Below are 14,169 nucleotides of genomic sequence, written 5' to 3'. Positions count from 1 at the left end.
AAAGGCGGTCACCAACAACCCAACCTACCTACTGTTACTCTACAATATTTATCCATACCCTAAATGGAAGCATCATGTACAAGCACGTTGAGGTACATATTCAAATTCAAATTTTATTTAAGAGAAAAAAAGGACCCAAATGAGCAACTACGCGCAGCAAGAGGAATCGTAGAAGAAAAAAACCCTAAAGGGATAATGAAAGTTGTATTGCAATTAATGCCAGCGGTGTGGCTAACCGAACCCAAATGCTGTAGTCAACTCGTCCCCATGCACTACCCTTTCAATGACTTCTATAAATATTCTCTGCACCTTCCCTTTTTCTTCACAGCCCTCTTCATTTATTTTACTTCTCTTTCTCTGAAGCACTCAGCTTTCTTTTTATTTTGTCAAGGCAGCTAGCGTTGACATAGAAAGAAAAATCCATGGTCTTCCAAATGGTGATTCTCAAGCTAGCAGAGTTGGTCTTGTACCAGCTCTTAGCTAAATCATGTTACAGGGCTGCAAGGAAGATGAGAAGTTATGGTTTCTTATTCAATAACCCATCTCTGAAATCACCACACCAACAAGTTCAGTTGTTTTCTAATGTGGGGAAGTGTTGTCTGGAGAATAGAGGGTCTGATACATTGGTGTGTGATATACAGGGGGGATTGTTAAGAACCTCTTCTTTCTTCCCTTATTTCATGCTAATTGCTTTCGAAGGTGGTGGCCTTTTTAGAGCGTTTTTGCTGTTGCTTTCGTGTCCCCTTTTGTGGGTTTTGGACTATGAGCTCCAGTTAAGGGTCATGATATTCATCACCTTTTGTGGACTCAAGATAAGGGATGTTCAGAGTGTTGGTAGGGCAGTTCTGCCTAAGTTTTATCTTGAGAATCTTCATCTTCAGGCTTATGAGCTGTTGGCTTCAACAGGGTCTAGGGTAGTTTTCACAACCGTCCCTAGAGTGATGGTTGAAGGATTTCTTAAGGAATATTTGAGGGTTAATAAAGTGATTGGGACTGAGTTGCACACTGTTGGGAATTACTTCACTGGTTTGTTGTCTAATTCTGGTATTCTTGTAAAGCACAGAGCTCTCAAGGATTATTTCGGAGACAAAAAGCCTGAGATAGGCCTCGGAAGTTCAAGCCTCAGTGACCATCTCTTCATCTCTCTTTGCAAGGTACATATTTGATCCGACCATCATTTATCAGCAAAATATGCCTTTTTTAACAAAAAAGTAAAGTTTCCCCAATAGAATAACCGAAAGAATTCTCCAGTTGCAAATTACTATTTATATAGTTCTTACTTACGTTGTTTGTATGATTTTTTTCAATTATGTGAATGTGACAGGAAGCTTATGTGGTGAACGTAGAAGAAAATAAGAGTGGGAATAGTTCAGTAATGACAAGGGACAAATACCCAAAGCCACTTATATTTCATGATGGAAGGCTAGCTTTCTTGCCCACACCATTAGCAACTCTATCAATGTTTATGTGGCTACCGCTTGGAATAATTCTTGCTATCTTCAGACTCCTCGTTGGTATTTCACTTCCTTACAAAGTAGCTCTATTTCTGGGAACAAAGAGTGGTGTGGAGGTGGAGCTTTGCGTAAACGGTGGCAGTCCTCCCGCTTCAACAAGTTCCGGTGTCCTCTACGTTTGTAGCCATAGAACACTGTTAGACCCAGTTTTTCTGAGCACATGTTTAGGCAAGCCATTGACTGCAGTGACATATAGCCTGAGCAAAATGTCTGAAATATTAGCACCGATTAAAACAGTGAGGTTGACAAGAGATAGAAAACGGGATGGGGAGACCATGCAACGATTGTTAAGGGAAGGTGACTTGGTGGTGTGTCCTGAAGGGACCACATGCAGAGAGCCGTACCTGCTGAGATTTAGTTCACTGTTTGCAGAGTTGGCTGATGAGATAGTCCCTGTAGCTGTTAATACTCGAGTGAGCATGTTCTATGGGACAACTGCAAGTGGGTTGAAATGCTTGGACCCAATTTTCTTCTTGATGAACCCTAGACCAAGCTACCAAATTCACATCCTTGACAAGTTACCGAGAGAGCTTACACGGGCTGGGGGAATATCTAGCTGTCAAGTGGCGAACTGTATCCAAAAACAACTGGCTGAAGCTTTGGGATTTGAATGCACTACTCTTACGAGGAAAGATAAGTACATGATGTTAGCAGGGAACGAAGGAGTTGTCCAGGATAAGAGTCGGAAACCCGCCTAGATATTTTTGCATATTTTGTTCCATATTAATTGTTAACGACTCCATCTTTCCTTTTTTTTTTTCTTTATAAATATGATATTTTATATGATCATGGCTATATAGTTTAATACATTCTTTGACATGGTCACTATTATTTTTGTCGTTTTTCTATGTAATAATTTTACCCATATATTTTTTTTTTCTGAAATTTTTCCCATTCTCTCGATATGTATATAGTTTTTATAAATATATTGCAGAGAGGAAGAGGGAAATTAAAGGTGTATGGTAATAAATTGAATTGAAGAATGGCTCATGGCTCATGGGGAAGGTTACCTTTCCCATGCTCCATTGGGAAGCGTGGTTGGGTTCAAATCCTGTGTACTTAGCAATGAATGATGATGTGATCGATGAGGTTGGTTAACTTTTATCAATCACTGATGATTGTTAGATTCGGCCATTGCCTTGGACCTTGATGATGGATTCTTGGACCCACAGACTCGGTCCCATTAAATTAATTTTAAGGTAATATTATATTTTTATTTGATTTAGTCAATTCAACGTTAAAATAAATAAATAAATAAAAATTGCATTGATGAAACTTCAAGTTATACTAGTTCTGGGCTATTTTAATATCATTGTCGATTCCACGCATGGCTCACCAGTGACGCCTCTCTCACTGTCCACCTTTCGGGTCCACCCTCAACGAAGCCAATCTCGATAAACCGGTGCGGAAGTAGAAAATAATTTTAGAAGTATCAAAATAAATTGTTAGTTATTATTACATTATAAAAAAATTCTATTTTAAAAATAATAATATAAAAAAAATCTCTCAATCCAATTTTAAAGAATATATATGTCTATTTCAAAAAAAAAAAAAAGAATATATATATATGTTATAATAATTGGAGATATTTTCTTTTATGATTACCATAATTACAAGGACAGTAATATAAACGAAATAATGTTTAATATTTAAATATGAATAATTAACTATATTAGTCGTTTCTAATTAATAGCATTTTAAAATAAAATTTTAATTATTTTTTTAGTTTTTAAATATATATTAATAGTAATATTTTTAATATATATATTTTTTAAACATAAATGTTATTACTAATTTTAGGGGTCAAATAATTAAAATAAATTTCATAATTTTAAAATAATTAAAATAAATTATATATATATATATAAGGCCGATGACCATTCCCCCTGGGGCATTTGAAGTTTATTATATCCCTTCACTCATGCAACCTTCCCCCTGGGGCATTTGAAGTTTATTATATCCCTTCACTCATGCAACCTGATTCTGATACCATTGAGCCATAAAGTCTAAAGCGCTTACCACCAGACAAAAAATTAAACTGTTAGTTAAGACGCTACTTTAATCTTAGGACACTCCATTTATTTTTAAGACAGGAGAAACCAAGTGACGACCATTTATTTAGAGGTATTTGAAATATATTAAATTCCTTCCATGTATATATATATATTATAATCCATAAAATATCATACTTTTTATGATCAAAATATGTGTTTATAGTTTAACTGGATTTTAAGCTAATGGAGACAATCCACTTCAACAAAGCGTAAGCAAAGCAAACATGATTAGGAATAGAACATAAGCGTGATCATATAAAATATAACATGATCACTATTACTTTTGTCGTAGATGAGCGTTGCCTCTGCATATTAGGAATAGAACGTTGCCTCTGCTTTCCCCTTGAAACATAAGCGTCAATTTTTATAAGCTCAAATTCAAGATTATCCATAATTGATTTTAATACCCCCATAAATAAATTTAACATTGAAATTAATATTTAAGTTTGAGGTTTTAATTTATTATTTTGTTAATTGATTTTGGTGACAATCGTTATTATTGATTGATTTTTAGTGTGGGATCTGTTAAATGCTTAATATTCTGAAGCTTATTTTACAGCTCCATTTTCAGGACTAGAATGCTTAATCCTTTTACTCTCCTTATCTGTTATTGAAAAAAAATAATAATAATAAACAATAGCCAAAGTGATTTGAGAGAAACCGAAACTAAAACCAAAAACGTCGAAAAGAAGATGTGTAAAGTACTGCATGATAATGTTTTTGAATCTAACAATTTGGCTATATCTCCGTATATAATTGATGGTTGAAAAAGTCGTATTTTCTTTAATTTGTTTTATAAAATTTAATTAAATAGCAGCTACCATAATAATGAAAAATACAATTAACCTAAAATTAATTTGATTACTAATTTTGGCAGATGCAGCAGCTGGGTTAGAAGGGCTTGAAGGTACTGCTCCATATACAGTTGCTCCATTTGAATTTGTGATGTTCAACACTGACGAGCTTATGCTGCAGTTTCATCATACTTAAATTAATTATTTAATTAATAATAATCCCTTCAAACTTATATGAACTAATCTTTATTTAGTACTAATTAAAAAATCAATTATCTTTTTTTTTACCTAGTGGATGGATAATGACATGTCCCACTGCCTGAAAAATATTCTTGAAATTCAATTAGCAAAGACTAATCACATATAAATAGATAAAATTATTTAATGAGTTTTTAAAAAATATATAATGACAAAATTTATGGATGAAATTGTAATTTAACTTACTTGGATTAGTGCTAGTGGTAACAGCAGTTCCTCCAAAATTGCAGCTGCTTGGGATTGGATTCTTCTGATAATAGTTGTTAAAAGCATATGAAGCATGATCACGAACAGTATTGGGATCATAACAACTTCCACCGCCCTGAATCTCCGAACAATCTGCACCACCGTAACCACAAGCATAGTCCAGAGCTACTTGTAACGCCGTCGGTGATGCACTTGGACTGGCTACACACCAGCTAGCTCCAGGAGATACTGGTGATGGTGTTGTGGTTGGAGTTATCACCGGCGATGTAGAATCGGGATCTGAGTTCGAGTTTACGATGGGAGTTGACGAAGTAGGAATATTGGTCGGAATTGTCGTCGGAACAGTGGTTATCGGAGTAGTAATATCCTTTTGGCTAGTGGAAATAGAAGTGAGACGATGAAGTTGTAGTGCTCCATTATCTTGTTTGCTCGAATGTCCAACTGCTGCAATTCTCGTACCTGAACTTGAAGTCAACGTTAGAAATTTGAGTTTTTTCTAAACTGAGGATATAAACTTGAAGAACAATGAAAATTACAAAAGAATAAAAGAATAATCCAGGCAAATTTTGAAAGTCAGCTGAAGAGTAGTGAAAGAGACCACATAGGAAGAACAACAAAGAATAGATAACTCTGCCACCCATGTGCAAGAATAAGCCTCCAACTCACTTCTCTTTTTCTTTTTCTTCTTCTTCTTCTTCCAATAAGAAAACTTAATTTACAGAGGCATCAATGATCTGGTATGGATTTTGTATCCTTTGTGTTGTATATAGATGGGATGCATAATAGATTTTGTATTCTTTGTGTTGAGAGGGATTGAAACATTGAGAAAGGAGACATGGAGATATGTAGAAGAGAAAGAACTAAAAAGGAGGGAAGAGGTGAATGGAAGAAGGTCGAAAAAGAGAGAATTATTTTGGAATTTAGATTTGGTAAGTGGTGTTTGTAATGATGATGATGATGTTTGCATTTTGCCTTTTTCACTTTTAATATTATTATTTTTTCTGAATTTTTTTTTTATTAAAAAATCTGCTCTATATCTCAATCATTTCTATCTTCTTGTAACTGAGAACTATATTTCAGAATGTTTATCAGCATAAACCCTTTTTTGTATTATGAATTAGTATAACTGAGAAAATTAAATTAAAGATAAGAATTTAGATAAGTTTCTCTCTTAAACTAGTTTTTTTAGAGTTAAGTTAGGTTTAGTTAATTTTCTTTATAGTTATTAATAAAATAAATATTTAATTCATTGTGAGTGCTGCAGCAGCTACAGTAACCTATGTGGTGATTTTTGGTTATTGGGGTCAACTTATTTCATTGTGGAATTGTTTTATGGCAGTACTTGGGAAAAATAAAATAAATAAAAATTTTGGCTTTTATTTATTGTTATTTTTTATTAAAAAAAAATTAATGTAGATGGCACTTTGATGTCCAAATTTCCACTCAATGTGGAAGAAGATAAAGATTGATTCCCTATTTGTAAAGAGTGGTGCATATGCCATCCCAACTAAATTTGATCACCCACCCAAATGCCTAATCCTTTTTTTTTTTTTAAATCACATATATTCCAGTTAATTAATTTTTAGCTCAGTAATCATGAACTACTCGAAGTTTGGTTTGTTAAAAGTTCGACCCAATTCAATTCAATTTTTAAACGAGTTAAAGTCGAACTTAATTTTTAATTTAATTTGATAAACGAGTCAAATTTGAACTCCATATAGTATTCACTCGTTAAAACTCGTGAGCTCGATTCATTTCTGAGTTCATGAGCAGACTTGTGAATAGACTCATGAACAATCTCGTTAAGTAAACTGAAATTATTATTATAAGAGAAATAAATTCAAATCCTGTATATATTTTCACGAAATAAATCTAAATTTTTTAAAATTTAGCTCTATATATAATTTAGTTATACTCTTAAACTTGCATATATTTAAATTATTAAGATTTAAAAGTTTATTTTTATAAGTTTACGAGTTAATTTATAAATATATTTATTTAACTAAAATTATTTTAATTTTAAATTTATTAGTTTTAAACTAAAATTCATTATACATGTAAATAAATTAAACTATTCGTAAACTATTTAAGATTAAACTTAATAAAAACTCGATCCGTCTAAGCTTGCATGCTAAATAAATCAAGTTTGAACTTCTTAATATTCGATTCGAGTTCGAAATGAGTAAAATTCGAATTTATCTAGAATTTAAAAAAATTTTAACGATTTGTTTACACTTTTATATAGGTAAATGATTGAATCAAGTTGAAAATCATCAATCAAAAAATCGTTGAATACTGAGAATTTTATCTTATTTTTTCTTGATATAATTTATAATAATAATAATAATAATATTTATGTATTTATAAACATTATGAATTGATTTTTGTTTTGTTTTTACTCAGATCCTGTGATAAGAGGAGTACTCAAGTGTTTTAGACCGTTGAACTTAACTAAAAGAGTTTAGACTTAAAAATTATAATAATAAAAAAAACTTAAATGATGTGTACCGGTAACAAAAGCTTAATTTCTATGGACATAAAAAAGTGATTGATTTTTTTTTATTTTTTTTTTGTTTTCTGATGTAGTAATTGATTAGGGTGGAAGTTTTTCATAAATTGGATAGTTAAATATTAAATTTATTTATTATTATTGATATTGACATATTGGCTATCTCTTGGTTTAAAAGTGAGAGCTCCACCACTAAAGTGATTTATAATAATATATTTTATTAAAAGGCCGCTGATGGGAAGAAAGGTATGGGATTTTCAGAGGCTAAGCATTATTTGTGATCATAATTAGCTCATATATATCTATCTCAAAATTCTCTTTCAAAGTGGATCATCTTTAATTTATGGAAAAATTATTTTTTTAATGAGATTGAAGTGTTTTTTTAAATAAAAAATTAATATTTAAATATTTAAATTATAATAAATAAAAACGATCTAATTATAGAAAAATTTAAGTGTATAATTTTATAAATATAAAAATCGATCCATTAATTATGTTAAAAATTAAAAATTAAATTTAATTTATCTATTTTAAAAGGATAATAAAAATATTTATATATTTTTAACTGTAAAAATAGAAATGAATTTATTATAAAGAGATTAAGTATTCGATTTTAAAGATATAAAAATTGGTCTATTAATTATATTAAAATTTAAAAATCAAAATATAATTTATTTTAAAATTAAATTAAATAATAAATAAATAATTTAAGAAAATTTTTATATGAAATTTTACAGTGGAAATCTTACAAATGAAATTTAAATTTTTTAAATTAAAAATGAAAAAAAATTAAATAATAAACGTTGCTTTGATAAATGAACCGTGTTTATTTTATAAAATATGAGAATATTTTAATGGAATATTTTTAAAATAATAATAAAGTAGTAATTTTTTTAAACATACAATGATATAATAGTAATATTTTATATATAATAAAATGCCTATACACCCCTAAAGAAAAATAAGAGAAAAAAGAAAAATAAAATTTATTTTGCTTAAAGTGTTTTTCTTTTTTAGCTCATGTATTATGTTTTTTACAAAATAAAAAAAATTAAAATTACATTCATATGTTTTAATTTTTTTAATTTTATATAGAAATATATCCAAACATGAAAAAAAAAATAAAAAAATAAAAACTATTATCCTCCTATTGTTTTCCTTTCTCCCTTATCATCTATCCAAACATAGTGTAAGGTTTGTGGGTTTCCTTTGGAAATCATAGATGAGGAACAAGATAATATAAAGGAGGTGGATGGTAAGGAATAAGACAATTTGAGGCCTTTACTCTAATTGATGAGAGAAGTAGCAGTTTTCTAGTTTGGGGCTTGCCATAGCTGTGTGGATGTGGTCATGTGCGTGCCTTGTGCCTGGGCCCGATCTACTACAACAAGTACAGTTCAGCCTTTCAACAGCTAGTTTTGTTAGAGAGACAGATGTGTGATGTGATTGCTTGGCATTACTTGTCACATTTTTGCTAGGTTGGATGACAGTAATCTTTGAGGAGGAAAACGCTGAAACAAAAATGCGGTGCCTGATGGGATGTGAAAATCGCTGCTGATTCGATTCGGGGCCATTTCCCTCCCTTCTCCAGCCTCCCAGTCAAAAAAAAAAAAAAAATATATATATATATAGAGCGTGTGGAATTCCAGTAAAATTATTAAATAATTTATTTTTATGTACTGTATGTATTTCAATGGTGATGATACATGATGGAAGATGCTTGTCTACTGGGACAGCACCGAGTGGCTTAACCACCTGAATATTCCTCCAGTATATACTCCTGACATTTGATTGAGCATGCTTGTTGTCTTTTATAAAAGAATTTTATGTCTTAATTATCAGCATTATGGAGGATATTTGTCCCAGTTTTATTTGAAAATCACCCCATCTTTTCATATTAATTAATTTGTGGTCAGACTGGTATTACGCACCCCCAACAAATTAGGCCTAACTGTTTTATCTTTTTCATTTTTGGGTGGAGTGCATAGGTTTCCTAAGCGCTCTCCCTCTGCGCATTATCATTCATGCACATCTATTTTATTTTATTTCTTTTCTGCATGAATTTCAACTATATTTTTAAATTATAAAAATTGAATTTTTTAATATAAATAAAAAATTATTAAAAGATTAATGAAATTAAATTCTCATAAAATTGTTAATTTTAAAGGTCAGTGAATTTACGGTAAATTTTTTTATAATTATTTTTATTATTATCATTAAATTGTTATGTTACATCTATAATATATAAATGCAAAATGGGTAAATACACGTTTATATTCCGATTACTTCAGATTTATGTGTTTCACAATTTTTTTCATTTTATTTTTTATAAAATTTTAAAAAATAATTCTTTTATTAATATTTCAATTATAGTTATTTTAAAAATATTAAATTTTATTAAATATTAATAGATATTTTAAAAAAATTTTAAAAATAAAATAAAATTAAATAGGCTTGTAATAGTAAATTTATATATTACTATAATATAAAAAAGAGAAGTTGACAACAATTTTAGGACAATTAATTTGACTGAAATGAAATTGTGTTGCGAATGGTCAATTTGAAAAAAAAAAACGAAGCGATTAGCACTTATGGCAGTCACTTCGACACTTAAGTCAGTAAAGTAAAGAAAAGAGCAAGTGTAAATAAATATTTTGAATTCAATAGTAGTTGTATAAAAATGCATATTTTAATCTCTATATTCATATATTTTTATTGTAAATAGTTGGAGTTGGTTATCACATTTTTTGAAAATTCGACTAGTACCGGCTAGTGGATATAGAATCTCATAATTATAGGTATAATATAGATCTACTAGATTGCATTATCTAACGGTAACTTTTAATGGAGTCTCACGCTATAGGTAAGTCTTGATGAAGAGCTGAAACCTACGATATCCAGGTCTTCTTTTCCACCAATGGAGCCGAGTATAATCTGAAAAGACCCTTACCACATGCTTCTATTTTTGAGTGCCAGCTTATGGTCTATTTTAGACGATTATTGTGCTATATCAAAAGTTCTTCCGCTGGTTTTCTATTCTTTATATTCGAAAGTGACAGTTGTTTTCACGATTTGGAGCATATAACTTGTTTGGATTGTCTTTCCACACTTGCATCGCTTTGCCTGTCCCTATCCATAAATGACGATTGCCTTGTTTTTCAAACTGCATTCAGAATATGCCAACAAAGCCATCATATAAAAATCTTTCATCTCCTTCAAATACCACTTTTGCTCACAATTGATATTTGCACTTTAGAAAAGACTCGATCACTCTTCTTTTCTATTCATACTTTACTGCCTCAAGGTAATTCCTATTTGCTTGGACATCCAATCAAGCACCTAGCAGCCTCCACTTTTTGTCATGAAATAACTTAAACTTTTTAACGGGACTTACTCCCGTCTTGTGATTATCCTAGCGGATACCCACCTCGTGGCTGTGGAATAAATAATTTGAAAAAATAATAAACCAAACTTAACACCCGATTACGATAATGACTTAAGCATTTTATTAATCAAGGCTGACACCCAGGTCGTGTGCCTGACGGATCCCCCGCCTTGTAGCTTTAGGCATAAAATATCTTTGCAATTTTTATTAATTGAGACTGATACATGTGTTTGGCGAATACCCGTCTTGTGACTTTAGACATAAAAATGCCTTTGTAATATTTATTAATCAGGACTGACACCCAGTCGTGTACCTAGTGGATACCCGCCTATTGATTTTGGTATAAAATGCCTTATTTAAAGGGACTAGTACCCGATTATTGAGTCTGGCGATACCCACTTTATAATATTGACATAAAATGGCTTAGTTAAGAGGACTAACACCCGGTTATGAATCTGGCGGATACTCGCATTATAATTTTCGTATAAAATGTTTTAGTTAGCGGAACTAATACTCAATTATGAGTATGGTAGATACCTGCTACCCTTGTTATGTGACCTTATATTAGAATGCGAGTTTATGATCTATTTTGGCAATTAGACAATTATTATGTTATAATAATAATAATAATAATAATAATAATAATAATAATAATAATAATATTATTATTATTATTATTATTATTGAAAAATAACTATTAAATTTACATCACCGCTAATTAAAAAAGTAAATTTTATTAATTTTTTTATTAATATGCTGTGATATTATTGGGTTGGTGTATCACATCATCAATGGTATTATAGACGTATCTAATTATTTGTCCAGAGATCGGGTCCCTCTATCATTGCCATGCGCTGTAGATACATATTTATCTAAATACAATTCTAGAGGTGATGAGAATCGATACTCGAAATATTAATAGAAGACATACATATTTCTTGTTTCTTGTAGAATTATTAATTATAATATTACTAAGATTTGGGATCCCCAACAACACAAATAAATAAATTTTTCTATACTAGTAGTGAATCATATGGTTCTCATTCCATACTTTCAATTCTCTCCCCATAAATTATAAAAATTATTTAATATTTGCATCTTTCACCTACCAAACTAGCAGTTTGTTTGAGAATCGTTGCATTGGGAAGGTAGATATTAATCCTGGCCGTTTGTTTGGGAAGGTTGGATGTACAGGGACTATTCAACGATATTAATTATTTTAATAATATTTTAGTCTGATACTAATAATTTTTTCATAATATACATTTCAATCTTTAAAAATTTATATTTGAATAAATTAAAATATTAAACCCTAATTTAAAAATCACCAATAAGATCTATAAATGGAAAGAAAATTGATCCGTTAGGCAATGATTGGTTGATGACATTGTCGCTCATTATGCTATAAAAGGCATTCCTTAATTGTGTGTGAAGTTGCCAATAACTATTTATATTAAAGCACTTCTCATACACAATATTTGAGGTATTATATCATCGGTGAAGTTAATTATAGGTAAGACATATGAATTAAATTAAAAAAATAATGATATGATATTTTTTAAAACATAGAGTTATGCAAGGTCACATACTGTTATTTAAATTTAATCCACGTGTTTGAATTGGGAAATTTTAGTTAATGTTACTGAAATTTTAGTTATCTATTTGAATTTCTCCATGTAAATAATAATAGTGACTTCAAATGCGGTGAAATAAAGATAAGAGAACACATTGATTAGGGGTTGAAATTCATAAAAAATTAAAAAATTTGAAGTGGATGGTTGAGAGTTAATAGTGCTGAATTTTTGATATAAAGATTGAAGAGAAATCTGTATGTTTAATAAATTGGTGAAGTTGAAAAATATGCTTTTTTAATGTGATTGGTCTAAAAATATTTATATTTTAATATTATTGTAAACATTTTGATTGGAGTTTTATCGGATTGATGATAAATGAGTTAAATAACTCGTTAGTGTGCAATCTGTTAATAAATATTTAACCGTGTGTTATGTTTGTTAATTCTATTGTATGTGCAATCATAATTCTGAAGAGATTTTATATATTTTGAAAAAATTTATTCATTGATTTTAATTTTAGAAAAGATCGATCGGCTTATTTCAAATATTGGTAAGGTTAGCGGTATCAAAAGTCTGATTTTTATATTTTACAAATTGAGTTTTTATTGTCGAATTAAATGGATAATATGGTGTAAGTTCTGACCTTAACGGAATTCATTATTATTATTATTATTATTATTATTATTATTATTATTAATGTTTATTAAATATTTCAAATGCATTTATTTATACTTAAAAATATAATTATTTTTTTTTCTATTTTTTATGATATATATATATTAGTGCAAAATGTTGAAGGCTTGAAAGTCAATTATAGTTAGATAAGACGTCCGAACTGGAGGAAGTGTTTGGTGGGAAGCTGGCTTTCGTGCACCCACTCTCTTTAATCTATCATATACCACCATCACTATGACTATAATTTTGTATTGTATTCCTTAATTGATTCTGTTTTACTACACTAATTTATTTTTCTTAATAATAATAATAATCAATCCTTTTCATCATTCTCATTTTGGCATATTAATTTAATTTAAATTAAAACCATTATTATTATAATTAGATTTCACTAATGCACGCATTTTTATATTCTTTATTTTTTCATCATTATATATTTGTTTAATCTGTAAATTAATGTATTATATCGTTGCTAAATAATTTTTAAATAAAATTAATTATCATGTCAGTAATTTTATTATTCTATTAATAAACTAATTTAATCTACATTTATAAAATTAATAAATTATTATGAGTTTTTAATTAAAACTAATAAGGAAGTGTCCAATACCAGGAGTTACAATTACATCATTCCGTTATTTGGTTTATCAATTATCATTTGAATTTTATTTTATTTTTCATTATAATTATAGTAGTTTCACTTTTAAAATTCAAAAATAAATATTTCTTTCTTATAAATAAAGCAACAAATTTATTTAGTAACTTGAAATTTCTACCTTTTTTTGAAAAAGAAGATATCCGAGTAGATAGTATAACATAAAAATAGGGAAAATTCCCTAAAATTAGGGAGAAACCATGCAGAAATCTAGCGTCAGCAGCACCAGAAGCCAGGATCACCGATCAATCAAACGTGCCGTTCCTGTATCAAACACGCGGGCCCACACTTCCCTACTCTAACCTCCAGTTCCTTGCCACGTGTTAACACGCGTTAGCAAATGGGAGAAATACCTTTACGGCTGTATATATTCTTTAACTCCTACTTTCTCTATTGATGAAATTCCCGCGATAAACGCCCCTGGTATTTCATAATAATTACAAAATACAGCCACTTCCGTATTGAAATACGCCTTATCCGTATATTTCTACGGCACCTAAATACCCCTTGTTTTTTTAACTTCTATATATCGCTCTAGATTCAC

The 14,169-nt window shown here is 29.8% G+C and overlaps 2 protein-coding genes across 4 annotated transcripts; one reads left to right on the top strand and one right to left on the bottom strand.

The window, feature by feature from the left end:
* The first annotated feature begins 342 nt into the window (after window positions 1-342).
* LOC110622350 (glycerol-3-phosphate acyltransferase 1) lies at window positions 343-2,302 on the top strand. Its single transcript, XM_021766839.2, has 2 exons — window positions 343-1,154; window positions 1,325-2,302. The coding sequence occupies exons 1-2, from the start codon at window positions 423-425 to the stop codon at window positions 2,210-2,212; spliced, it is 1,620 nt and encodes a 539-aa protein (XP_021622531.1). The 5' UTR covers window positions 343-422; the 3' UTR covers window positions 2,213-2,302.
* Window positions 2,303-3,906: 1,604 nt separating this feature from the next.
* LOC110622361 (glucan endo-1,3-beta-glucosidase 12) lies at window positions 3,907-5,766 on the bottom strand. 3 transcript variants are annotated; one of them, XM_043957883.1, is made up of 4 exons: window positions 5,426-5,766; window positions 4,807-5,286; window positions 4,651-4,693; window positions 3,907-4,537 (listed from the first exon to the last, which is right to left on the bottom strand). In XM_043957883.1, exons 1-4 carry the CDS (start codon window positions 5,466-5,468, stop codon window positions 4,375-4,377), a joined length of 729 nt encoding a protein of 242 aa, XP_043813818.1. In that variant the 5' UTR covers window positions 5,469-5,766; the 3' UTR covers window positions 3,907-4,374. The 3 variants fall into 3 exon arrangements, 2 of the variants coding, with proteins under 2 accessions (XP_043813818.1, XP_021622541.1); XM_021766849.2 differs by having other exon boundaries at window positions 3,915-4,537; window positions 4,651-4,681; window positions 5,426-5,764; XR_006351074.1 differs by having other exon boundaries at window positions 4,436-4,537; window positions 4,651-4,715; window positions 5,426-5,763.
* Between the last annotated feature and the right edge of the window lie 8,403 nt (window positions 5,767-14,169).

The sequence above is a fragment of the Manihot esculenta genome, chromosome 1, assembly GCF_001659605.2.
Source record: "Manihot esculenta cultivar AM560-2 chromosome 1, M.esculenta_v8, whole genome shotgun sequence".
NCBI lineage: Eukaryota > Viridiplantae > Streptophyta > Magnoliopsida > Malpighiales > Euphorbiaceae > Manihot > Manihot esculenta.
The sequence above is the reverse complement of the archived record's forward strand: the minus strand, read 5'-3'. Positions and strand labels throughout refer to the sequence as shown.

Bases quoted from the DNA above. Each gene is read 5' to 3' on its own strand.
- LOC110622350 (XM_021766839.2), top strand. From the start codon at position 423: ATGGTCTTCCAAATGGTGATTCTCAAGCTAGCAGAGTTGGTCTTGTAC. The intron at 1,155-1,324 runs GTACATATTTGA...TGAATGTGACAG, and splicing joins TCTTCATCTCTCTTTGCAAG to GAAGCTTATGTGGTGAACGT.
- LOC110622361 (XM_043957883.1), bottom strand. From the start codon at position 5,468: ATGGGTGGCAGAGTTATCTATTCTTTGTTGTTCTTCCTATGTG. The intron at 5,287-5,425 runs GTCTCTTTCACT...CTTCAAGTTCAG, and splicing joins TTTGTTGTTCTTCCTATGTG to GTACGAGAATTGCAGCAGTT. The intron at 4,694-4,806 runs GTAAGTTAAATT...TTGAATTTCAAG, and splicing joins TACCACTAGCACTAATCCAA to AATATTTTTCAGGCAGTGGG.